At 39.0% G+C, this 27,878-nt stretch overlaps 1 protein-coding gene across 1 annotated transcript in view; it reads right to left on the reverse strand.

Annotated features, from left to right (window-relative positions):
* Positions 1-8,307: 8,307 nt before the first annotated feature.
* Positions 8,308-27,878, reverse strand: part of HMCN1 (hemicentin 1) — an 86,808-nt gene continuing 67,237 nt past the window's right edge. The window contains exons 42-47 of the mRNA XM_015569952.1: positions 25,628-25,741; positions 24,929-25,054; positions 22,382-22,510; positions 16,046-16,165; positions 11,461-11,587; positions 8,308-9,729 (exon numbers count right to left, since the gene is read on the reverse strand). Coding sequence (XP_015425438.1) covers positions 9,363-9,729; positions 11,461-11,587; positions 16,046-16,165; positions 22,382-22,510; positions 24,929-25,054; positions 25,628-25,741 — 983 coding nt within the window. The 3' untranslated portion in view covers positions 8,308-9,362. The remainder of the gene's footprint in view (positions 9,730-11,460; positions 11,588-16,045; positions 16,166-22,381; positions 22,511-24,928; positions 25,055-25,627; positions 25,742-27,878) is intronic.

A 27,878-nucleotide genomic window follows, 5' to 3' on the forward strand; every position in this document is an offset into this window, starting at 1 on the left:
AACTGCAACAATGTTTGACTATATTCTGTGCAGTGAGAAGTCATTTTCAAGGTCCACCATTTCTTCTTTTCAGTTGGGTCAAGTTTCTAAGCTTTCTAAATCTCCGTTTTCTGGCCTGATGAAAAGAAAATAGGATTCCACCGAGTCTCCTATCTGCCTTCTCCAGGACTTCTATGACAATCAAATGAGATGAGGCACGGGAAAATGCTTCACAGATATTTGGTTACAGTGTGAAATGTTTCCACTTGGCTATGAAGCAAGTTGTGTTCCTGGGCTGAAGAAACTCCAAGGAGGCTAGTTGCTAGGGAGAGGAAGCTGGGTGCTGCTACATGACGTCATTATCCGGACGGTGGGACACTTAGCATATTAGCCTTTTATAGATAAATGAACTTTAGCAAACCTACAAAACAATCCATTCCTCAGTTTCCTATAATGTTCCTAGGGTTGGTTTCACTGTGTCTAGCCCTTCTGGGTCTCTCAAAAACAAATTCTTTCATAAACAAACTCTGGAAATAAAGTCCAAACTCCTTAAAAAGACTTATGGGACCCTTCATATTTTGGCATCTGCTTAATTCTCCAGCATTTTAGCCACACTGAACTATTCACTCGCCTGGGAATCTCTATGGCCTTTGTCCACTGATTTTTGCCTTGCCACCTGGGTAACTCTTGGCCATCTATCAAACCAAGAAGCACAGAGGTTGAGAACCAAGATAACTTAGTTTTACATCATGCCCATGCCTCCTCACTTTTTATGCCTGTTTCTTCACTGTAAGCTAGGGAAAACTTACAGTACCACCTCAAGGAATTGTTAAAGTCTTCATGAACTAATTTAGGCAATATATGTAAAGCATGTAGAAGAGTGTGAGCTAATTTTATTATGGTTCAGATTTTAGCTATTATGTTCTTTGGGGACCCCTTAGTTCTGGTTGAGCAGTCCTACATGTTTCTTAATTTTACCCTGTGCTTAGTCTTTCCTCGTCATATCACTTAGCATTATATTATGGGAGAGAAGTCTATGATGAGATGAACTAAAGCAATCCTGTTTGTAGGTATTTAATTACAGGTATGAATTACTGGTAGGTAGTCATTATACTTGATTTCTTTGCACGCTCTCTGTAGTGCATACTTAAGTCACTTAAAGAATACCCCTTAAGTTCCCAAAGATTCCACATAAGTTTAGTTTCCAAAGAAGGGAAAGATGGAAGCCTTGTCTGTGAAGCATCCCATTGTTTCCCTACTGTGCACACAGGACTTTCCACAGGCTAATTCACTACAGTGAGTCGTTAGCACGTGACACATTCTTCTCACCGAGTTTCTCTACACCAAAAGGATAGGACGCCTTGCGGAGTTCATCATGATGAGATCCTACCTGTCACAGATCTCTTTCCAGCTCTGCCTCACCCTTGGTGATAAATACTCAGATATATGCCATGCACTGACAGGCATGTATGTGCCATCACACACATTTTTACTACTGCTTCCAATACTACTGTCCATATCCTGGAAAAGCCATAGGAGACACACATATGCAGTCTTGCCCTCTTGGCAGCTATGAACATTTGGCACTAGCAAATTATTGTTTATCAGGCCCTGACCACACAAGAGAAGTTCGGGAGAAAGCACTCTTCTGAATGCTTTCAGAAATAGGGGAGTGAAGTTTTATATAGAACAAACCTCTGGGAAAATTGACAAAATTTTTCATTTGCCATCCAGATGTTTCCATGTACTGCCCAATTCCTTTAATCTCATTTTCCCTCCTTGAGGTCAAAACAGCTGATCCATTTAGTAACCACCCTTCTACTCCTCTCACTAAATTTTTCATTTGGTCTTGCTCTGTAACCCCCAAGTTCCAGTTGGTTCCACTGAATTGTTAACTCTTTAAACAGCCATAATACTGTGATCCACACCTAAGAATAAAATGAATATAGTACAGAATGGCATAAAATTGTCAGTTTTAATCCCATTAACCATAACTTCAAGGGTCTTTGATTTTGGAGACAAGGATATAATCAGGAAGAGTGTTTGAGCAAGTGTCTTTATGTTCATATTCAATATAGAGGCTTTCTTTCCTTCTCCCTAAAGCCAGGCAAATCAATGAAACTCATCACACTGATCACAAATGTATTAGGCATATGTAAGTTATCCATACATTTACTAAACATTCATCCAATCCTACTATATGCCAGGTACTGTGCTAAGTACAAGAGATACAGTACTAACAAATGCATTGGTATGGACCTGGAACAGCAATTTTCAACCCTTTCCATCTCATGGCACACATAAACTGATTACTAAAATTCTGCAGCACACAAAAAAATTTTATTTTGTTCAAAACTGACAAAAAATAGGTATAACTTTGATTAATTTGCTCCTCAAACAAAGTAATAGTAATTAACTATCCTTTTTTGCTCTAAAGTGACTTAAAAAACAACAACCCAGTTACCTTTATCAGCAATGTGGGAATACAGGAAACATACCTCAATGTAATAAAGGTCATATATGACAAACTCACAGCCAACATCCTATCATTGGGCAAAACTAAAAATGTTTCCCTTAAGATCGGGAACGAGACAGGGATACCTGCTTTCACCACTCTTTTTCAAACATAGTACTGGAACTCTTAGTCACAGCAATCAAACAACAAGAAGAAATAAAAGGCATCTCAGTTGGAAAGGAAGAAGTAAAACTGGGGTCGGTTGAAATTAGGCTCTTCCATGGGCTCCCGAGGAAAGGATTTCAAGGACTCATGCACGGGAGATTGTCATCTTGTGGCAAGATTTATTCGAGAAGTCTGCCTCTGCCCCAGGGTTTCCAAAGTCCCAGATCCCTCTGTCCCACCACGGAAAAAGTCCAACTTTGTCGTCAGCGGGCTTCTGAGGGGGTCCCCTCCCTAGCTGATGATATTTTCCCTAGGTTAGACTGACAGGCCTTCTCCATTTTGACTTTATTGCACACATCCTTATCTCCCTCTGCTCCCCCTACACCTACCATAGGGGGGGGTGTGGAGTGGGGAAGAAGGGGTGTTAAGCCCCTTAGAGGGACAATGCTGTAATTCCTTGGGGTATAAAGCTGTAGCTTCCTAGTGAAGCAAACAGGCTGTGTCCCCAAACCAATTTCTGATTTCCCTTGCTTTCTTCCTTTTAATAACTAACTAAAGAAGGTGAAAACCACAAAAACTACTATAATTATTTGCAGATGACACGCTACTGTATCTAGAGGAACCTAAAGATTCCACCAAAAAACTACTAGAACTGATAAATGAATTCAGTAAAGTAGCAGGAGACAAAATAAATATCCGGGAATCAGCTGCATTTTAATACACCAATAATGAACTATCAGAAAGAGAAACTAAGAAAACTATCCCATTTGCAATTGCATTAAAAAGCCCCCACCTAGGAATAAATTTAACCAAGAATGTGAAAGACCGGTATTCAGAAAAGTGTAAGACACTGAAGAAAGAAATTGAAGAAAATACAAATAAATGGAAGCATGTACCATGTTCATGAATATAAATAATTAATATCATTAAAATGTCCATACTACCCAAAGCAATCTATAGATTCAATACAATTCCTATTAAGATACCAATGGCGTATTTCACTGAACTAGAACAAATATTCCAAAAATTTATGTGGAATCAAAAAAGACCCCAAACAGCAATCTTGAAAAGAAGAACAATATTGGAGGAATCATGCTACCTGATATCAAACTCTACTTCAAGGCCATAACAATTCCACTTCTGGGAATATATCTGAAGAAACCCAAAACACTGATTTCAAAGAATATATGCGCCTCTATGTTCATTTCAGTGTTATTTACAATAGCCAAGATTTGGAAGTAGCCCAAGTGCCCATCAGTATAAACATTCAGGTAAGTTTGTGAATAGAACAATTGTGATACATTTACACAATGGACTATTAGTCATAAAAGTAAAAATAAAAAGGAAATCTTACCTTTTTTGACAGCATGGATGGACCTGGAGATTATTATGCTAAGTGAAATAAACCAGTCAGAAAAAGACAAATACATGATTTCACTCATATGTGGAACCTAATGAACAAAATAAATTAACAAACAAAAATAGAAACAGACTGATAGATACAGATAACTGAAACTGACAGCTGCCAGAGGGGAGCGGGGTGGAGGTCTGGGTGAAAAAGGTGAAGGGATTAAGCAAAGAAAAAAAACCTCACAGAAACAGACAACAATATATTGGTTACCAGAGGGAAAAGGGTGTGGGGGAGGTAGAAGAGGGTAAAGAGGGAATAAATGGTGATGGAAGGAGACTTTTTAAAAAAATCAGGTGCCTATACTTATGTATAAGGATTTCTGGTACCAAGAATTAACCAATCAGATGCAAGCTTATTATGTAACATGACCAAGAAGATCCAATTCTATTATATGACCTATATATTTCTGGGGTCAAGACAGGGCATTCACACCAGATGGCTATGGTTGTGTTGGCTGTTGTCATTTTTATTTCACATTCTAAGGGAGAAGAGGTCAGTGCCCATCATTAAATAGTCAGATATTGCATGGTTTAAAAATTCTTACAGCACACTGGTTGAAAATTGCTAACTTAGAAGAATCATGTAAACATATAATTACCATGTACTATTTTGAAGGACTGAATTGTGTTCTCCCACAATTCACTTATTGAGTTCCTAACCCCCAATTCCTCAGAATGTGACTGTATTTGGAGCTAGGGCCTTTAAAAAGGTGATTAAGTTGAAATGAGGCGACCAGGGCAGGCTTTAATCCAATCTGACTGGTGTCCTCGTAAGAAGAGGAATTTTGGATGCACGAAGAGACACCAGGGGCATGTGTGCACAGAAGGATGACCATGTGAAGAAGCCAGGATGCTAATATTTTTCCCATCACAAAATGTATACGTTAATCAGTATAAAGTATATAAACATGCAGGCAAGCTTGTGGAGACGCTGACCAAGATACTTACACTAAGAGACATACACCCATCTAAATTTTCTATTTACTTTTTTTTTTTTTTTACAGAATAGTTAGTAAAGTTGTTTAATGGAGAATTTTTTAATTTGTTATTTTGGAAGTTCTTTATTGTAAAGACAATTCTTTTGTTGATGACTCAGCAGTCAGTGATAATTCTGGAACCGCACCATGGTGTGCAGGAATGGCACATTTAATGGAATGAACAGGAGGGTTAAATGCTTGGCTTTCTTATTTGCTGTGTTTCTTTCTTTGAGCTTTCTCCACTGAGATTCACAATCTCTTGACTTCTCCCGTCCATCTCCCGTGCAACTATGGGAGGCAACCTTCCCTAGAAGGTCCCAGGAAAAAGAAACGAAAAATATCCCTTAGTCTGATTTTGGCGAGTTCCTTGGCTCTACTCATAGTGTAAGCAGAAGGTGTCCTAGCTCAAGAGGAACCTATATTTTTGTCTTAAGTTTTTATACCTCTGTGCAAACTTACGGGGTGGCCAGCAGTTAGTTGAGAGGCTTGGTTGCCGGCTTAATCTCATCTGTACATCACTTGCAAGTATGACTTGAAAGTTCCAAGAAAGAGAGACTAATCCTAGTAGAAGGTAATCCTGCTACTGGGTACAGGCTGATGTGAAGGATGGGAGGACCAACCAAATGGGAACCAGCAGATGCAGCCAAGGCGGATCATGGCCAGGATAAAGGTTGAGGTGGTAGAATGGGCGGGAGGAGCTCATCCCGAAACCACCGTGAAGAATTTCCAAATTCCCAGGCTGCTCCTCTGAGAATAGAGAATTGGAAACAGACTTTTGGCAGAGGACGGTGATTGGGAAACTACAATCATCCCGACCAGTTAGTTCTATGTCCTACCGCTGCTCCAGCTTGGCAGCGAGCTTTCTGACTCAGTGGAGCCGTGATTACACATTGAGAACTTGGCCTCAGCTTGTCCCCTCCCCGGACCCCTGGACTGCTGCAGTTAATCAGCACACTGGTCATCAAGGATCGCTTGACATTTTGAAAATGTGTTTTAGATACCTGGGCAATATGTTGATACACTGATACATTCTTTCCGTGTCCCTACAGAGTGGGAATAAGCCGGGGCCAACGGGATATGTCAGGCACCACCTCCACACATGGAACCGCTTTATTCAGGAGCCAGGGCCAGAGTCCAACGAGTCTCTGTCCTGCTGTCTGACATGCAGGCGGAGGAAACTGGAAATATTAGGAGATCAACTTACATGGATTCCAAGATTGAAAATCAGGTACGTTGGGAGCCTGAAACCCAGGAGAATGAGAACCAAGTGGCCTAGTGCACAAGGGTAGCCTCCTAGCACCAGAAAGTCATGCTAAAGCCTTTCTCTTTGACCCATTGTCCCCCGAAGGATGCCTGGAAAGAAAGAAATTGCCCCACTAGGTCAAAGGGTATTATTATCATTAGGAACATTATTAGGGTGGCTAGAGCACAGGGCTTCTTCTTGAGACAAATAACACCCTTCCCCTAACACACAACACACACAATCTATGGGCATATTATGACTCTGTGAAAATCAAGCAAAAATGGATCCAAGTCTTAAAGAGAAAAACAAGTCTTAACAGGAGAAGAAGATCAAAGAATAGGCCCTCTTTACCAATTTTTCCTTGTAACTCGTGAGTAGGGAGCTTCTGTGTGAGCTGAATGAATGTAAGATCATGGGAATTTTTTTTCCAAAGGCAACTGGTGGAGTCCGCCTTTTTCTCATTCACATGACTTCCTACCAGGATCCACCCTCCCGGTTCCCCGTCAACGCCAATGATACCTTCTTATTCCCCACCCACCCAAAGCAACAAAACACAGGAAATGCACGAATACATATTGTCTGTAGTTGCTTTTGTGCTAAATCGGCAGAGTTGAGTTGTAACAAGAGAAACCATGCAGGAAAAGTTTGCTGACCACCAGTGCAGATCATACTTCTTCTATTAACATTAGGTTAATTACTTATACTGTGTTGTAGGTAGACTTTATCTGACATGTAAGGGATTGTATATATTTGAGTCTAGTATTACTGATTAGATTTCTCATTTTACCCTTTGGTTTCCTCCCTTTGGAGATGTTTCCTTTGCTGCTAGTCATTCCTCCGTGGTCTTTGGAATTTGCAGGCTCCAAGGACTGTAGTTGTCACACACAGGACATGGGCTTCCTCCCTACAGCTTTGCTTGATGTTGTGGAGGGCTTCAACACCCTGTTCTGTCATCCTAAGGGAACAGACAGGCTTGATGACTGGTATCATTGCCTCTCTCTGCTCAACCACTAGGGTATTTAAAGACAGTTTTGTCAAAGGTACTTGGTTACAGTCAAGATCCTGGCTGGATCTTCTGGCTTCACATAGGACTATCCAAACCAAATAGTATAGTAACCATAAGTCTATTCCTACCAATGACTGTTTAGTACATGGCTGGTCACTCTGTGCTTGCAGGACACCGGACAAAGGAAATGAGAACAATTAATGTGGTTTAATTTTAGAAAGCTCAATAATCAGGGTCATGTGCCAATGGGACATGTCAGCCACCACCTGGAACTGTTTACCAAATAGGCTGTAAGTGTCCTTTCCAAGGCCTGAGGAGTCACACAGATGTCTTGACTGTTTAAACCAGCATTTTTCCAAGTGTTCCGTGAGATGTTACGATATATTGGGGGAAATTTTGACTCGAACAAATGAAATCTATTTTCTACTGAGGTGCTACGACCCTTCAGTGTCGGTATTAAATATTTAATAGGAAGACATATTCTACAAAGTTTCCAAACTTGTTTGACCATGGAGCCCGTTGACTCAAGCTATCTTCATTGAACTCATGTTCTCCAGAATATTCTTTGGCAAACGCTGAGTTAGGCAATCACCTGCCGACTGCAGACTAGATGATTTTTCCAAGTTTCTTTGAATAACGTGATTGATTCTAGGTAAAAAAATCCTTCAATCACAGGCCATGATTAGGCCTTCACTAGTTTATTACCTATTATAGGCAGGTGATGGATTTACTTGAGATAAGATATAAAGAAGCTATTTAGGTAAGTGAGAAAACTGTTAGGCAATGGAGATAACATTTGATGTGGAGTCATAAGAGGTAGAAGTTATGACATTTCTGCCACTAATTGGCTGTGCTGTCTTAAGGAAGTTACATATGTTATGAGTCCCAGGATCTTGACCTATAAAATGTGAATAACAATACAGCATTACCTATCTCAAGAGCTGCTGTGGTGATGAAATCATGACACATATCCCATACCCACATATGTATGTGGATGTGGCTATACACTTTATTACCTGTTATAGCTGCGAGAAAACAAATTTCAGGTTTTCAAAAAAGTTAAGACAAAGGATGTGAAAATTTTATTTTAGCTGGTTTTCCTGTAACATTATATTTTTATAAAATAATTTTATAAAAGAGTTCATCAAGATATTCCATAGAAAATACACACTAAGGTAATATATGTACACTTCATAAAAATAGAATACATCTTGGCAATTGCTTCCAGAGTCTGTTACCACCATGTACAGTGTATTGACGTTGAACATTTATGCTAATTTAACATATGAGATTTTTCAAGAAAAACAAAGAAAACCGTCCCATTGATACTTTAAAAAATTGTTTCCAATTGGTAGGAAGGTAAAAACAATTCTGGAATGTGAAAATGAAGGAGCTAATGGCAGATTATATCAAAATATATGAACAAAGATCTATGCCATCAACAATTATCTGAGGACAAAGTAATATTTTTTTTCTATGATCATAAATGGTTCACTGAAAGTAATATCCTTATTTTGGGTGTTCAAAGTGAGCACCATTTGGGATCATCATAACCTTCTAGAAGCTGTACTATATTTCTAAAACAAGTGGTGTTTCTTTTTTTTTCCCTTAAAGTGAAAAGAGGTGTCTAAGTCCTATATATAATAAAGTATCAATACTTTTTTTAAAAAAGCATCTTCATAAGTTACTTAAGCTTTGCTCAAAAAACATAGCAACCAGTTTTATTACTTTAAAAATGGCCAAATGCTCAAAAATCTACTTGGCTTTGAATTATTATTATAGTTTATTGTATATTTTTAAGGAAAAAGATCTTAGCTACTATGCCACCATAAAACATCACTGATGTGTCCCTGTTCGATGTTCAGAGATAATCTTTGGAAAGTAACTGTTCCAGTGTAATAAATAAAAGAAAAGGATACAGGGCTTTTCTAGACCTTAAGGAAAAGATGTGGCCATGGTGGGATCCTGAAATACCTCAGCAGTACCAAGGAAGACACACAAGACAGAGCCTAGCACCATTTTCAAGTTGCCAAGGTTGCAACCGTTCAGGAGATGGTAACCTGGAAGCGAACGTGATTCCCATGATTAATGCAGTTTAAATATGTGGGTTTGGCTTTGGCGAGCTTCTCAGTACGGATAGGCAGACACGGCTATATACACTATGAATGTGGTCTGATATTCAATGGTCCCATTGGCACTGTAGGATAAGGCTCGGACCCTCATGCGGTAGGTCTCTGGTTCTCGGAGGGGTCGTGTGGTATACACGACTCCTTTCAAGTTTTCAACCCTCAAGGCAAAAGGAACGGTCTGTTCCTCGTCTACCATGAGAAACGTGGTCCTGGGATGCATCACTCCATCCTGCGTGTATGCAACCAGCCGGATTAAATCTTGATTGGCGGCTATTCCAAAAGGGAGGGAGACAAGTTTGTATTCCAACGCATATGGGCTCGAGGCACATTCCAAATCATTGGGCGGACAGTTCTTGAGGCAGAACCTGAGGACGACAAACACATGAAGTGCATATAGCTTCCTGGCTTGGAGGAAGACACGATGCAGGTGATGCTGATCCATGACAGCTCTCAGGCCTAAAAGGCAGGAGACAGCCTGCCTGCGAGAGCAGAAAGGCTCACCCCACGTTCAGGGCTGCTAACTCAAACCAGATGCCCGATGGCTATGACAGCATGCTGGTCTAGAGTCAAATAGCAATCGCTCAGCTCCATGCAAGTCAGAAGCTTTTGAACCACGGAAGTAAGGATGAGTACCACCAGAGAAACTTCAAAAAGTCAGTTTTGGAAATGGAAGCATCTGTAAGTCTACTGGAAACAGTACTTCTTTTTTTAAAAAATATATTTTATTGATTTTTTTACAGAGAGGAAGGGAGAGGGATAGAGAGTTAGACACATCAACGAGAGAGAAACATCGATCAGCTGCCTCCTGCACACCCCTCACTGGGTATGTGCCTGCAACCAAGGTACATGCCCTTGACCGGAATCGAACCTGGGACCCTTGAGTCTGCAGGCCGATGCTCTATCCACCGAGCCAAACCGGTCAGGGCGAAACAGTGCTTCTTAAAGAAGGGAATGCAGGCTTTTAAAAATGTTAACAACTACCATAACACTGTTTGCCAGCTGAAGTAGATATTGATAATATTTGGTTTGTTTTTTGAAAAAAATGAAAGGTTAAAGTAGGATTCCGGGGGCGGAGGTGGGGGTGAAGGGGGAACCCTTCCTTTTGTATTTGTCAGCCACATTATTTTAGATGAGAAACTGTACTTTCTTTTTCGCAAGCCCACCTTCACTGCTTTTGAGTCATCATGACTTTTGAATTGTCTGTCAGAAATCATTGGTAATAGAGTAAACTTAAAAAAATGCACAAAAGATCATTTTCTGAAGATATGTATAGATTCCTCAGTCATAGTATTTGTAGACATTTCAGAAGTCTATATTTTTAATTCCTCCTTTTCTTATTCCCCTTAGACCAGTTATGAGGAGTGTCTAGGAGTGGATCCTGGGCAGGGCACACTTAGTTGGTAGCCACTGCTGATCGGAAAAGCAGAGTTTGAGCTCCGACCAGCATCTGGTTTCAGATCTACCTTCTTACTAGCAGGTCCTATTCAGGAGGAGCATTACCTCTGATTTCGAGCACCCCAGTGACTCGGAACCTGAACAGAGTAGAACATTTCTGTAAGGAGAGGGAGTCAATAGAAGAGTAGTTTATTCAGAACCCAGAAAGGACAGTGTTTCAGACAGCAGGAAATGTATGAACGGGCAGACTACTGACTCACACTTGCTCATCTCCATTCTCTCATGAAGTCGCCATGAGTCATCGTAGTAAGAGCCAAGGTACTTCTTGGAACACTCTAAGTGCTCAGAGACCTCCAAGCTCTGAGGCAACACAAACGGACACTTAGAAAACTTCACGGGAAGGCAGACACCCCATAAAATCCTCATGGCTGAGGCAGAATTCTAGATGTTGCATGGAGGATTCCATGTTGGGGAGACGGTTCCAGGAAACCTTGGCGGCCCTGAGGGATAGATTAGGTCGCCGTGGGGACCGCAGGATGAGTTCATTTCTTGCCCATTCATTGAAGGAACACACTGTTACCCCAAATCCCCTTGGATTATGACTTCCTGTGAGTTCAACACGACTAGAGACAGAGTTTGTGGCCAAGGAGAGAGAGGAAGGATGTTCAAGAACACGTCTGGGAAGAGAAGGCAAGACTTACCCTGTGTCAGGATCCCGTTGGTAGTCGGGTGGGCAAGGCGTATCGATGCACTGGTAGCTTCCTCTCATGTTGAAGCACATGCGATTCTGCCCACAGCGCACATTCTGCTCCAGACACTCATCAATATCTAGCAACAGCACAAGGAACATGCAGAGTCAGCAACACAGTCAGAGCAGGCCACAGAGCGGGGGTGGACATCTGACTGGCATGTCGAGGGTTAGTCTTCTCCTCCCCATGAGTGAACTTGGTTGCTGTACCTAAGCTTCCTCAGTCACCAAATGGGGATCTTGATACCTGATGTGCTGTTTCCCAGATTGCTTTGCGGATAAGTTTCTGTGTGTTGTTTTTTCAACGTATGTGAGAGGACATAGGAAAAAAAGCACAATAAAAGTAGAGGGGGAGCTATCAAGATCTCTCTGGTGTTGTTTTATCTTGGGGATATAGAGTGCATTTGAGTTTTATAAAGCAAATCATACTTTAAATTCACTCTTAAAAAAAAAACTAAAAATTTAAAGGACATTTGTGAACTTTGAGTGAGCCTTCCCCAGGATTTTGTTTTATAAGTTCCAACTGTGCTTCCTGCTACTAGATTTCTCTCAGGACTAGTTTTCCCACAGGAATGGAACACTCGGTGAAACAAGTTTTTATTTCAGTTAAGTCTCGCCTGTTGCCTCTGTGAACCAATTTCTAATTATGATTCTATCTGCCAGACGTGCTACATCTCCTTGACAAAATGAGACGGCCTCCAATTAGAGAGAAAAGCCCTCCAGGAGAATGCGAAATTCAATTAGCCTTTTCTTCTTTGCTGTCATAAAACACATTCCTCCACATCTTAGCTGTAATTTTTACAGTGAACTCATGCAGAAACATAGAGGTCTGGAGACCCACACCTGGACACGCATCTGTGTGCATAGAAACAGCTACCTTAGCACATATTTTCATTAGCTAAATATGAATCTATAAAGGAACGTCAGAACCTGATAGACAAAGTGTTTGTCCTTAGCTTCATAATAACGTAACACTTCCCATAGAAAAGCGTTCATACGCATTCGAGCTCTGGGCAGGGGACTGCCTTCATCTTCTGTCTATATTCTTCTTTCCTCAGGATTAGGCACCCTACAGACATCCACTCTACTCTCTCTGCTCATCTTTCTAGTCAATGGCCTTAAAAAAAATGCCAAGAAATAGGAGAAATCATGCTATCTTCTGTTAATTGACAATGTGGTGATGCTAGTTTTTATTAGGATAAAAATTACAGTCATTTTATAACATAAACATTATTGCTACAAGAAAAAGATACCAAGATGAGGTAAAAAAGCCCCACACTTTTCTATAATTAGCTGTAGAGCATATGAATGCATTTAACCAAGTGCTTCTGGATACATTAAATATAATTTAGAATGAACATACTTGAAATATTTATTTTACAGAATTCTGATTCTTAATAAATAGAATGGAGGACTTTGAAAACCTGGATAGCTTAGAATGCTCATTTCAAATGCAATACCAATATAGTGTTTTTAAATTTTTAGATTAGTGGTGCTTAAAATTCACATAAAGATTAAAAAATATTTTTATTGATTGTTATCAGGGCATCCATAATTCAAATTAGCAAATTTTTCCCAGCTGTTCTTAGCTGAGACTATTCTTGGCAGCTGTCAAGGGAATGAAGATATCCAAATTGTCCCTAGATTGTTTACCCCGTAAACTATGAGAAGCTGAAATACAGCTTCATTGAAGGGAACATAATTTACATGGCTATGCTAGCAAAATTCTTAAAAGGCAAATAGGTCATAGGTCGAAGCTCAACCACTGAGCCACACCAGTTGGGCAAGATTTTTTGTTTGTTTCTCTTCTTCTCTTCTTGGGCAAGTCATGATTGGGGGTGTGTTTTGTTTGCATTTCGCATCCTCGTGACTTCTACTTTTCACTAGAGTTTCTGTCCTTGTTCCCAAGATTTTTTTTTGTTTCTCTTCTCCTCTTCTTGGGCAAATCATGATTGGGTGTGTTTTGTTTGCATTTTGCATCCTCGTGCCTTCTACTTTTCACTAGAGTTTCTGTCCTTGTTCAATATCAAATTCACTCTAGTTTCCCTTTTAGCACTGATATTTCCACCACGAATGCATAAAGCTTTGAAATGCACATGTGAATGAAAAGTAGTCTTTGGTTCCTTGTAAATGCTTCAAACACTTCCGAAAGCTACACAAAGCCTCCGAGTTAGTCTTCTGAATACAGACTTCTGTAAAGGGCGTAATTGTTTTCTCTCGTGTCTTTTTTAAAACCACAATATATGCAACCCATTTAAATTGCAAACATTTCAAATAGCACCTGTTTCTGATTTCCTCACGTTATTTCCACTCTCCGAAGCTCAGCTGAAAGCTGAAAAATGTTTTACACTGAATGAGTGACAAGGGCAGTCGAAAAAAATTGGAATAATTAAGAAAAGAAGAAAGGGAGAATATGATATACGATAACCCTTAAAAATCTGGCTGAGGGGCTTAGCAGACCAGTTGGTTATTCAAAATGCTTCAGTGTCTACCCTGCTTCCTTCTGAAGTGCCTGGTGCACCTCTAGGGAGTGTGGTGTTAGAGTTGGGCATTGCCACCCATTCAGAAGGACTCCTGGGTTGAAGATCTGGGGACAAGTTGTAAAACAGGGACAATGTAAGTGCTCTCACCTCACCCAGCTGCCACAGTACCATAACCCTGGTGTTATCTGAATCATAAGGGAGACAAAGGACTATTCTAGACATTATGAGATCTGTGATCAAGTCCTACTCTTGCTCTTGACTGTTCCAGGACACTGACACTCCCATAATCACTCTGAGAGTCAGTTTTATTATCTTTAGAATGGGTATAAATGATAGCCCTCGACAAATCTGCACTGCTGATAAAAACGGGATAATAGTTGTTCTGGAAAAACATAAAACTAAAAGGCAAAATACTGTTTGAACTTCCAGTTCTTCAAATCTCAGTAAAATGTTCTGAATAGGGTAAGTTCTCAATAAACATTTGGTGACAAAAGGTTGTGTTCACTTTCCGCCTCCAGCCCCCATGATCCAGTGGGGCTCTCAGGGAGTGTGAATGAGTGAATGGGCGAGGGAGAGGTGGGGACGGTCATGGTAACTCAGGTAAAGCCATTTTCCATCCTGAGACACATTTTCTGCGAGCTACATCCTAGCAAGTCTTTTGTGAATTTCACAGAGAGGGAAAATTCAATCCAAATTCAATTGCTACTGATTAAGCACTCTTTCGCAGATTATATTTGCTGTACTTTAGAAAGGATACACTTTGCACATGACAGAAATTAATAAAATTTAGATATTAATGAATACATAATTAATAAAATTAAGATCTTGCCCACAAAATTGAGCAAGTTTCTTAGATTTTTAAGACTTATACAAGTTCTTATTTCTTTTTAATATATACATTGCAATCTAATACGCCTTATCAAAGTACAATGCCCCTTTCACATTTTTGTGTAAAAAGGGTACTGTTGAGATTGATATTTTTTGTTTTTCTTTAAAAAAATATTATTGATTTCAGAGAGGAAAGGAGAAGGAGAGAGAGAATCATTGATTGGCTGTCTCCTACACACCCCTAATGGGGATTGAGCCCCAAACCTGGGCATGTGCCCTGATCAGGAATCCAACCATGACCTCCTGGTTCAAGGGTCGACACTCAACCACTGAACCACACTGGCCAGGCAAGATTGATATTGTTTTTCTTTCTTCCTTCACTATACATTGTCCAAAGCTATGTTATAGCACATATAACTTTGAACGCTGGTTGTGTTCTTTTGTGGCTGGCTGTCTCCACCAGAATCTAAGATTTTGAAGGAAAGAAACTGCATATTATTATTATTATTGATTTCAGAGAGGAAAGGAGAAGGAGAGATAGAAATCAATGATGAGAGAGAATCATTGATCGGCAGCCTCTTGCATGCTCGCACCTGGGGATTGAGCCTGCAACCAGAGCATATGCCCTGACCGATAATTGAACCATGACCTCCATCCTGGTTCATAGGTCGATGCTTAACTTGAGCCACGCTGGCCGGGTAGAAATTGCATATGATTCATTTGTTTGAACTTTTTGTTTCCTGCAATGCTAGAACATAATCTGTTCTACATCATCTGTAGACTCAAATAATGAATGGATTATTTCATCAATTTACCCACTGATCTCCAAGCCAAAGTCCCAAATAATGCTTAACACGGAAGTAAATCTACAGAGCGCTCTTCCCACTTCCCCTTCCATCATGGCTGGACTGTGAAGAAAGGTTTTAAGAGCTCTACCCCCATCCAGTTTTAAAAATGTATGAGATAAACTGGTTTAGGCATTCTTGGTCCTTCCAGTGAGATAACACCAAAAATGTTTCTCAGCTACATCTTTTGCTCACTTGCTTTCTCATTGCACCGCCTACCGCAAAAGCAATGTTTAAAGATAAGTCGGAACAACAGGAATGAGAAAGAACAGGAAGCAACTAGGAACATAATTTTTCAAGAAAGAAAACATTTACTTCCTCACAGCCTCCTATGTTGGTTTTAAGTGAAGCTGCAGCAACCAACATCCTAACACTGTCTCACCTTGACACGTCTTTCCGTTGAGCATGAGCTGATAGCCAGGTGGGCAGAGACACTGGTAGCTTCCAAAGGTATTTTTACACTCATGTTGGCAGGTGTCTCTGTTTGCACACTCATCCACATCTGGGGGGAAAGAGAGCAGAGTGGATAACCACACAAAACAAAGGCGAACTGTGACAGAACCAACAATAAACAGGGTGTTGATAGAAATTAGAAAAACGTCCTGGTGATTTAATACTCATGTGTTTAAAAATGCTCAGAGCTGTTTTCTATCAAGGTCTGTTTTCAATAGAGTCCCATATATAAACTGCACTATTTTATAAAATATGAACATCTGTGTGTAAACACATAGAAGCGGAAATCCCCAAACGGCCAATTTCTCTATTAGTTAAGTAAGGCTGGAATGGCAGACAAACAGGTTTGAATAAGATCCGAAACCACCAAAGCACGAACTCTTGACAGAACAGAATCCCCTAAAAGAGGATATTAGTTTTTATTTTATTTAAACTTTAGCTGCCTCTTCCTCTTTCTCTCCCTGCACCCTCTCCCAAAGCTCATGCATAGCTTTCCCACACACAGATATTATCAAGTGGAGATGCGTTTATTTTTGGGACTACTCATCAAACTTCATATACTTGTTAAGTACGAATGGCAACCATATATCTATACACACACTTTAATAGCTGATTCTATTGTATTTTAAAAATGAAATGTATTTTAATAAACACTGCCTTTATAATTACTCGAAGTGTGTATACATTTTTTGGACACCCTGCATATATATATAATTGCTGTGGTACCTTGTGCAGAGAACTTAACTTCTCAAGATCTCAGATGATTTTTCTGCCAAAAGGAGTCACTGATACAATCTCTCTAGTTTATAGGTTTTGGAAGGTTCATATACAGTAACATATGTGAAAGAATTTTCTAAACTATAAAAATATATCTGTCTGCTATGATTAAGCAAAGCCAAGAAAACAGCAATTAAAAAAGAGAGTAAGACTAGGGGATAATTAAAAATTAATTGATATTTGCTTTCAGGATGAGATGTGATTTGGGAGGCCTCAGATTTCTTGTCCCAATTGTGTTTTGCTTTGAGTAATTTTAAAATTTGCCGACAATCCCCGAGCACACACCAACCAGTGGGAGAATGAGAAGGAGAATGTGACGGGAATTGGGAGTAGGGGTGATGTCAGATGGAAGAAAACAGAAGGCAGATACAAACTTTGAAATGTCTCAGAGCAAAATTTGCATATTTTGCATATTGTGCAAATCAGAATATAATTGCAGTGATTCAAGATCTGTTAATGATAAACAGTCATCAAATATTGGTCAATGTTCTTGTTCTATTTTAGTTAACCAAAGCATCTGTTCCAGAACTTGTGTGATTTACTTTTACTTTGTCCCTTTATAATCTGCTTCCGCCTAAAGTAACAACAGAAATGAAAGTGATGGTGAACTCCACATAGTCAGTATCACAGGTCCCACAGTAAGAATTCTAGTGATTTCTGTATCCAGAAGCCCTGCAATGTACCTTTTTCCTGTGAAGCTTTGGAATCAATTCCTCGAAAAGTTAAATTTTAGCCCAAGTCTAATGATTCCATAATGTTAATCCGAATCTTTGTAAGTTATCTATTCCAGATGGTTAATTAAAGGCATTTGGTGTTTACTGCAAGTTGCTCATCTCGTAATTCCAAAGCTGTCTGCAATCTTGGTGTAAATTTCTTTATTAACACCAACACTATAAAATACTCACCATATTTTAAGAACTATTTCTAAATGTCCCCGTCTATTAACTGCCCTTAGATAAAACTTAAATATCCAATAACTGACTCGTTATAGAAAGTTTACTTTAGGTTTTCCAATATCAGTCCTCATTCTGAAACAGTAGCTGCCTCAAACAGTAGATGGTATGGGAAAGATGAATTACTATAAACATAATATTAGTTTACATAAGGTTATAATAAACACCAAGACACAGAAAACATATATAAGACTCTACCATGATGAAACTACAGGGCACAGATCGTGGTCAAGAAAGAGAATTGGGTTGTTAATGAGGAACACTTTCTTAAAATGACTTGGGCTTTCAGATGATTGAGAAGTCAGCTAGATGGGCGATGGTATGTGTATAGGAGGATAGTGTAATTCATTTATCAAAGCATAAACAAAGAGTTGGAATCGAAGAACAAAGGTAGAAGAGAAAAACTTGTCTAAAATGAAGGCGAAGTATGGGATGATAATAGGATATGAAAACCCTTCAGTGAGGTTATCTGGAAGAAAAAGTGAAAGACAACATGTCAGGTGCTAATTCTGTCCATAAAAGAAGAGTGAAAAGTTTTAACTAGCAAAGAGTCCGTTCAAAACTGTGGGCATGAAAAATTCTTAATATTCAGAAAGATTTGGAGCAAGTTAGGAGTGATGTTTGACGTAGTAGTAAGGATTGTGGAGCCCACAGATTAAGTAGTGCTTCACCGTATGGGACGGAATGTAGAGAGTTGTTAATAAATGCATTAATATTTGAAGTTTAAGGAGTAAAAGAAACTAGTCCTGTCCACAGACCTAGGAAGCTGATCACAGGAAAAAGATTCCATATCCTATTAAGCTTCAGGTACATGAGGACATCTAGACAGAGAAGTCCTGGGAAAATATGGACCTAAAGAAAAAAGGTGAAAGTTTAGAAGTTTGAGGGTCCAGCTGAGTACAAGTGGGGAAAAAAAAAAAAAGGAAAAAACTGGAAGTCAGCTGGAGAAGAAATTTTAAAAATGTTTAAGAGAAATGTTTAACAGAAAGCATATTTAGGAGAGAATAAGCCAAGTGTAGAACACTTAAGAAAAATACAAGAACATACGATTGGCATAGAGGTCTCTTATATTTAAACAGAGGCTCTTAAACTTAAAACAGAATTTCTTCCCTCCCTCCTTGCCTCTGTCTTCCCTCTCTACTTTGCTTTCTTGAACAAATAGTGGGGCTAATTCCTGTTTGCCAACTCCTCTTGGTGCATGCAAACTGTGAACACTCACAGAAAACTGGTTTAAATGAAGGCCAGATGGTAGTACTTGCAACTTCACGGAAAACAAGGTTTCAATTTTTGAGATGGAAATTATGCTTCCCTTTTGCAAACAAATTAAAATTCAGACTTGTGAGTTTAGATAAAGACATCGAAAGCACATACTTTCGGGTGATGGAACCAATTTAATTGGGTCCTGGCTCACATGACCTCTTCAGTGACTTATATACAAAATAATCAAACTGAAAATCTCTATGGCGAGTGTGGGACAACAGTCAACACTGTGCTCGCTGTCATATAGAATAAACAGTGAGTCACTGGAAGCTTCACTTTTAACCACGGCTTTGACATCCATCAGCTGCAGCCATGATTATGGTATTATATTATGGGACAGTATGTATATTCTCTTTTTTAGAAACCGTATTTTGGATGCCACTGAAATTGATTTCTATACAGCATTAAATTTAGTAACACCTGCAGGTGACCAAAGAACTGTCAATATAAAACAGTAAATTATTAGACTGCACACATGCAAACACATCATTTACTTGAATAAAAACTGCAATAGTTTCCGGTGCTAGAGTAAATGCCTTGACGCTTTGAGTCCTCCCAAGATTGGAGATCGGATGTAGCTCCCTGCACCCACACGAACACAGGTGCTGTAGGTACATATGCGTAGACTGGCCCATCAGAGAGCCCCCAGAAAGGTCATGCAAGAGGGCTGACATTTACCTACACAGGTGTCATGGTTTGCCTCAGAGCCTTCAGGGCAAGTTTTCCTAATAGTCCTTCTAGTCCTGGAGAGAGATGTTCTGCTGTTCCTATACTCTGAGTAGGAGCTGTAGAGATGGGAGTACTGTCTGTAATGCTGTTGAGGTTGATAGTTGTTTCTCACGGGGGAGAACCGAGCAAGGTTATAGCTATTGTACTGAGAGCCATAAGCGGGCAGCCTCTCCAATCCAGCGCAAGATTTCCCGTCCCCTAATAAATGTTGTCCTGGTGGACAGACACACTTGAAGCTGCCGGGGGTGTTGAAGCACTGATATGCACAAGGCTTAGGCATTTGTTCACACTCATTAATGTCTGCTCGTGTGCCACGATACATAAAAAAAAGAGAGAGAGAGAAAAAAACAACAACAGACACATACACAAAACACAGGAATAAAGAATCAGTCTGTAAAACGAACTGAAGACATTCTGTCACCCCCCAGAGTCAGGCATTCAGTCAGCTCTCAGCTGTTGTGGACTTTTGAGAAGGCTGGAACCATTCAGTTGTGACTATACAGGAAGATTTTATGACTGTCCCTAAAGATTGCTTCACACGTGCAGTAGAAACATAATGGGTCATATGGACAAATGTGGTCTAGAATCCGGAAAAACTAGAGTTCAAAGCTAATATAGATCTTAATTCTGTTGGTGGAACAGTCACATTACTAATTTGCATTTAATTGTAGTATTGACCACTAGTCTCTCTAAGTTTTCATGCATTCATAAGTCTCAGATACGGGAAGGCTGGTACAACTACAAACATTTTTATTTTCTTTCGTATCTTTTGAATCAATAATTATTAATCAAACCAATTATACATTTTACAAGAAAATGAAAAAGAAGGACATGCAGATAGAATAATTTCTTAATGAGATATAAACTCATAAAGCCCATAAAATTAAAAAATGCTTCTCTTCTTCCTATTCCTAGGTCAACACAGAGTATTACTTGCAATTTTTTTCTGTCAATTGGATAACTATAAAAACCAGAGATCAAAACGAAATTGTTTAATTCATTACCACATGAAGAAAAACATGAATTAAGTAAAATAAGTAGTAAATTTTGCTTTAAAAATTATTTTAGTAGGCAAAAGTTTAAATTAACATTTTTAATCTCTTTAAGGCAATGGCCCTACCTTCTTCATTTTCTTATTGACAAATGCCTGATATTCAACTTCTGGTCAAATTAGTGAACAAGTAAACACATTTCATTCTGCTAGGTCACTGTTATGACTGATCAAGATCTTAAATTATGTATAAGTTACAATATCTAAAGAGAACACAGAAATAGTATGTATTTCTGTTATTAAAAAGTATTAGTATTCATTTATTCTAGTAATGGTATTACTTTGAGCATTTGCTATGTGCAAAGTACTATGTTAGGTACGCTATAAAGACAGAACTCAATCTTTATGGGAGAATTTGCTATAAATAATTGTTAAGTAGGCAACCAAGGCAACCAATTTTAAAAGCATAGCATGCAAACCAGAAGCCAGTATTTAAAAGCCTGCACATTTTTTGCTGCACTTAAATATTCTTAGGATAAATAGAATTTGATAGGTCAGTTTCTTTATTATAAATGCACTAATTTAATAAAAAGCATATGATTATCTTTTCACAGGTATTTCATATTATCTGTTACTTGCCTTACTTTATATTCAATTATAACTAAGATGGAAACAAATAGGCAATTGGGAGAATTAAGTGAGATATTCTTAACGCAGGGAATGCCATACAGTAAGCGCTAAATATATGGCAAATAAAATAATAATGACCAATGTGCTTAAATTGTGTGTTCACATTTTAATCCCTCATACCTAAACCTTGATATTACATACACGTAGACTTCATACTCAAATGAAATATATCTATGAAAACATTTATGCCACGTACATAGAGAGATAATCAATTAGATAATCTTCACAATGAAGCTGTCATGGTAATTATATCAGAACTTTATTTTGGTAGGTGTAGTGTACAGTAGGCACTCTGTACGGGTTATTACTATCACTTGAAGTCAGTGTAAATTGAACTCAATATCAAGTGTCTAAGAAGTACAGTTGACCCTTGAACAACGTGGCGGTTAGGAATGCCAACCTCCATGCAGTCAAAAATCTGTGTATAACTTTTGACTCCTCCAAAACTCAGTCATCCCTCAGTATCTGCAGGGAGATTGGTTTTAGGACCCCGTGGATACCAAAATCCATGGATACTCAAACCCCTGTATAAAATGGCATAGGACAGTGTATCGAGTCCTGCACAACACGAACTACTAGCAGCAGAATGAAAATACTGTCCTCAATCTGCAGTTGGATAAATCCCCAGATGCAAAAGCCAGGAATGCAGAGGGCTGACTGTACATTGATTGAAAAATTTTCAGATACGCGTACCCGTGCAGTTCAAACCCATGTTGTCCAAGGGTCAACTGTTATTCAAATTATGTTATTTGTTAAAGCAAGTTACTAATCTTCTAATTGTAGCAAGAAAGCATATAGAGAGGTCCTACTCAAGTTGGTAAGGCTCAGTAACTTCATTACTCAGTAAGAGTTCCTGGTAACTTACCCACACAGGGTCTTCCCACTCCTTGAGACCGGTAACCTCTTGGACATACACAGCGATAGCTGCCTCTTGTATTCTCACATATCTGGTTATATCTGCACTGATGGGTCCCATCTTTACACTCATCAATATCTACAGACATGGAGGCAATAAAAAGTAGTAACATTTCCTCTTTTAAAACCTGATATTTATTTTTATTTTTAAAAAATATATTTTTATTGATGAGAGAGAGAGAGAGAGAGAGAGAGAGAGAGAGAGATAGAGATGTAAACATTAATGATGAGAGAGAATCACTGACTGGGTGCCTCCTGCATGCTCCCTGCTGGGGATCGAGCCCACAACCCAGGCATGTGCCCTTGACTGGAATCGATCCTGGGACCCTTCAGTCTGCAGGCCTATGCTCTATCCACCGAGCCAAACCAGTGAGGGCTCAAAACCTGATATTTAAAGTGAACTTTCTTTGGAATTGCCAAAGGTTGAATTTCTCATCATGTGGTCGAGACCTGGAGTCAGAGAACCTGGATTCAGGTCCTCACTCTGTCACTTATTAACTGTTTACTTCCTTCCTCTTGCTCCTTACTATGGAAAGAATTCTATTCTCAGCATTTGTTTTTCTTTCCCCTTCTCACTCAAAACTCCCTCCTCCTCTGGCCATTTATATTAGTGACTCTGGTAAGCTTGTTGATGTATATTTAGGGCAACAGTACTATATGGTTTCTTTCCGACAGTCCCACATGCCTAGCTGCTCGCTGGTCATCTCCACCTCCTTGTTTTACCAGTTCTTCAAACTCAACAGGTCCCCAGTGTCTTATCATTACTTCCTTATTTGTGGTCACAGTATTCTTTCTTCACAACCAACCAGGCTGCAAACATCAGAGTTATCTTTAACTTACTCCCTCAGTTTCTAAGATTGGGTAATTCTACTTCCTTCGATCAAATCCACATATCCCCTCTTTCCTTTTCCACTTGCTAGATTTTTGCTGTACCTTTTTAAACGGCCTTCTGATCTTTCAGCTCATCTCATTTCTAATTAACCTTATTATACATAACTACAGAGTCAATGGTCTTAAAATACTTACAATTGCACATAACTGCCTACATGCTCTAAGTTGGCTGCTATTCTTAGGTAGTAAGAAAAATATTCACCTATATCCATAGAACTGAAAAGAGTACAACTCTCCCAGTTTTTTTTAAGTGGTATACTAAACATCTATGTACATCAACAAGTATCAACTGAAGGTCAGTATTCCTTCAGTTATATCTATGCCCTTCCCATACTCTTATATTATTTAGAAGCAAATCCAAGACACGTTGTAACTTTATTAATAACTATTTCATAATTTTATTTTATTTTTTAAAAAATATATTTTATTGATTTTTTTTACAGAGAGGAAGGGAGAGGGATAGAGAGCTAGAAACATTGATGAGAGAGAAACATCGATCAGCTGCCTCCTGCACACTCCCCACTGGGGATGTGCCCGCAACCAAGGCACATGCCCTTGACCGGAATCGAACCTGGGACCCTTCAGTCCGCAGGCTGACACTCTATCCCTTGAGCCAAACCGGTCAGGGCTATTTCATAATTTTAAATAAAGTCCTATTTTTTCAAATGAGAAACTTAAAATCAAATTTCTGTGTCATCTTAAGGGTCATTGAAGGAGAGATAGCTGTCAAGAAAGAAGGATGAATTTTAGCATGTTATCTCCAAGTCCAGCTCTTCTCCCCCTGAGCAGGGCTTTCTTTCCTTCCTTTTCTACCACTCCCACCTGTTGACATTCTCTTCAAGGCTATTTGTAAGTATGACCACTTCCGTGACTCCTCTGATAAGCACTCCTATTACACATGATCACCTGTTCAAGTACTCTCATACCATTTTATTTTGCCTCTTTTGTGGTGTTTCATTCTACCTTGTCTTATAGTTTGTTTCTTTCTTTTGGTGGAGGAAGTGGAGTTGGCAAATCTATCCCAGTAGATTGTAAGAATATAAGAGCAGCAATACTATCTTTTTAATTTTTGTAAATCACGCAATTCATAGTTCTGCTAACAATGGCAGCCTGGGTCAGAATGGGCACGTAAAGAATAAACTTACACAGAAATACAATTTACTTTATTGTCTGGTCATTGATTTGACATTTAAAGAATATTTAGCTCTACAATTATATTTCTAACTTTAAATAAATCCTATGATTTTTTCCCAACCTTCATATGAAATTCTGAACATATATGTTAAATTTCATATTAGAAGTAAAGAGAGACTATTAATTTATGTGCATATTAAACTATATAAACCAAATGTGTAACTGATGGGAACTCAAATGGCCACATGTCTCTATGGTGAGCTTCCATTTCCTGGTATGGATATGACCCCAGAATCCCAGAGGTCAACCATACTAGAAGTTGGGGATGAAAAAAACAAACACCTAAGGTAGGGAAAAAGAAATAGTTCCTTATTAGCTTAAAGGTACTCTAATCATTAGTTTTGAAATGGATGCCTTACTTAGCTTGGCGATGGTAAATGCATCTCAGTCACCAAACTAGCCAGCCACTCACCAATGCAGGTTCCATTTTCCGCCTTGGTCATCCCATTGGGGCAGAGATCAATACACTTGTAGCCGCCACGGGTGTTCTCGCAGTGCTGGTCGGGTCTGCACACGTTCTGGCGACACTCGTTCACATCTTCACAGGGGAACAAAGGGCACGTAGACTGAGAAGATGACTGCGTCAACGTTGCCATAGAAACTATACTTTTAGACTTTTAAGATATTATAGACTAATATAGATGTTGACTGCATAATCATCATGTAAAGTAAAAGTGTTTAAATCCAAGGTATCTGACACAATTATAAAACATAATAATAAAAATCAAAAACATGTCAGAGCTGGCAGCCATACTAACCATTTCCTCCTCCAAGAAAAAAAAGTATACATATCTGTATATACACATATATATGTATACCAATTATTATATTATTTTCCATGTGAACAACTGCAAATCTACTTTTGCCCCATCCTGTGTTATACTTCTGAGAAAAAATTTGGTAAAAGTAATAGGGGAAATGTTTAAAAATGGTTATGTAACCCGTGAAGCATAGCATTTGCTTCCATTTTGTTTTTATAAAGACTATATATACGATGCATGGTAGGTATTCTATCTTTAAATCAGGCTCAGGGCACAGCACATGAACTGGATCAGACACCATTAAGAAGTTACAGAGATACTAGGCTTTCGAATTCAAAGCCCTTTCTTACCCATGCATTTTCTGCCCTTGAGCTGATACCCAGGTTCACACCCACAGTGAAAACTTCCTATGGCATTGAAACAGCGGTGGTGGCAGGGACTGGACTCTTGACATTCATTAATATCTGTTAAATAAAGCAAAACTTTCATTATCTTCTGTTAGGAAACTTGGATGAACTTATCCCAAATATTTGACCTTTGAATACTCTTTGATAATTATTATGTTAAAGATCTTCTCTAAAATGAATTCAACACAATTGCTCTCACATAATCTGCTAGATAAGGGACAGGATTAATTGCTGGAGAGAGTATCTCTCTCTTCAATACTCCCACCTCTGCTAGTGACTCAGAGCTGTGTTGACACAGCACACCTCTCCTTTGAGTACTTTACCATGTGGCTCCCACTCCTGTTTCCAGGAAGCCTCAGCCCTGGAATGTTGCTGACAGACTGGAATACGAAGATAGGAAAAAATAAACTGAAGCTAAGGTCTCCTGCAATACATTTTGCAATTGACCTTTCGTCCTCATTTCTGCTGCTATTCGTGTAAGGCAGGTCTTTATCACCTTATGCCAAACTGACGGCATCAACTTTAGGATTTCGCCAAATCAATCTTCCCGAACACCGTCTGCCTCACAGTGTAACAAAAAAGTGCAGGATGAACTCTCCCCACTCATGTACTGCCTTCTCCCCTCTCCTTCCTTCCAGTCCCAGAGGAGGAGAGAGCTCTTCTCCCATTTAAGAAAAGTCCCCCCCTACTGCAGCCCATCTCTTCCTTTCTCACCAAGATGAGGATTGTGGTCCACTGATAATTCCCTGCTCTTGTGTATTTTAAAGTCCTTCCTACTTACTGTCATCTTTCCCAAAACCCCATAGACACAACCAAATGTTTCCTATCCTAACAAAATCCCTCTCTGAGATTTATACTCATTTCACACTTCTCCATGCCTCTGCCATTCTATTCTAAACTCTTCAAAACAACAATCACCATATTTAGGCTCTTCTTGTCCTTACCTTACCTCCCCAAACTCGAGATTGCTGATGTCTTATTTTGTACTTGTCTTCTATTTGAGAGCTTCTAATTTAATCTTTCAAAATCTGTACATACCCAAATGTGTTCATATAATTTTAAAAAGTTTTCATATACTTTTTTCTTGGCGCCCCCCTTATCCTTTACTCCCTTTCCCACCAAAACCAACCTGTAATAACTATCTAGTACACATGATAACGTCTCTTCCATGTACCCATATATAGTTTTACCTAAGTATATAAATGCATTTTCTTTTTCTTGGTTATTGTTTGTTTTCTAGTCACATAATCTTTTCTACACAAGTTAGACTTTCCTTCACTTTGATGTCCTCAATCAACAACACCTGATGGAAATCCTTTAAGCCAAGTAGTTGAGCTCCATTCTACTCTTTAAAATAGCAGCACAATGGTTCATTTTGTGGATGTACCATAATTAATTCATTTTTTCCTATTATTGATAGGCATTCAGTTTTGCATCCACTGTCTCTGTTTCTATGAAAAATCCTGATAGCAGCTTTACCCATCATTGCTAAAACTTGGAAGCAACCAGGATGTGCTTCAGTAATAAACAGGTAAATACTGTGATACATTCATATGATGAAATATTATTCAGCGCTAAAAAGAAATGAGCTATCAACCCAGGAAAAGACATGGAGGAAACTGACATGCATACCACTAAGTGAAAAAGCCAACCTAAGAAGGCTACATACTATATAGCCTTACATATAGGTTCCACCTATATGACTTTCTGGAAAAGGCAAAACTGTGGAGACAATAAAAATATCAGTGGTTTCCAGAGATTTGGGGGAAGAAGGATGAACAGGTGGAACACAGATTTTTTAGGGCAGGAAAACTATTTGTGTGATATTATAATGGAAGACACATGTCATTATTAATTTGTCCAAGCACATGGAAGGTACAACACCAAGAGTGAACTCCAATGTATATTATGGACTTTGTGTGATAATGATGTGTCCACGCAGGTTAATCCTTGGTGAAAAATGTGCCACTCCAGTGCAGGATATAAATACTGAGGGAGGCCGTGCATGAGTTGGGGCAGGGGTACATGAGAAATATCTTCACCTTTCACTCAATTTTCCTGTGAACCTAAAACTGCTCTAAAAATAGAGACTATTAAAAATAGTCCCACAATAAATATTCTGTAGTCTGATGCAATGGAGTTCAATAAAATAGATTTTATTAGATCATGCCGTATAATTTCCTCTCTCTCAAAT

Source organism: Myotis davidii, unplaced genomic scaffold (assembly GCF_000327345.1).
Source record: "Myotis davidii unplaced genomic scaffold, ASM32734v1 scaffold362, whole genome shotgun sequence".
NCBI lineage: Eukaryota > Metazoa > Chordata > Mammalia > Chiroptera > Vespertilionidae > Myotis > Myotis davidii.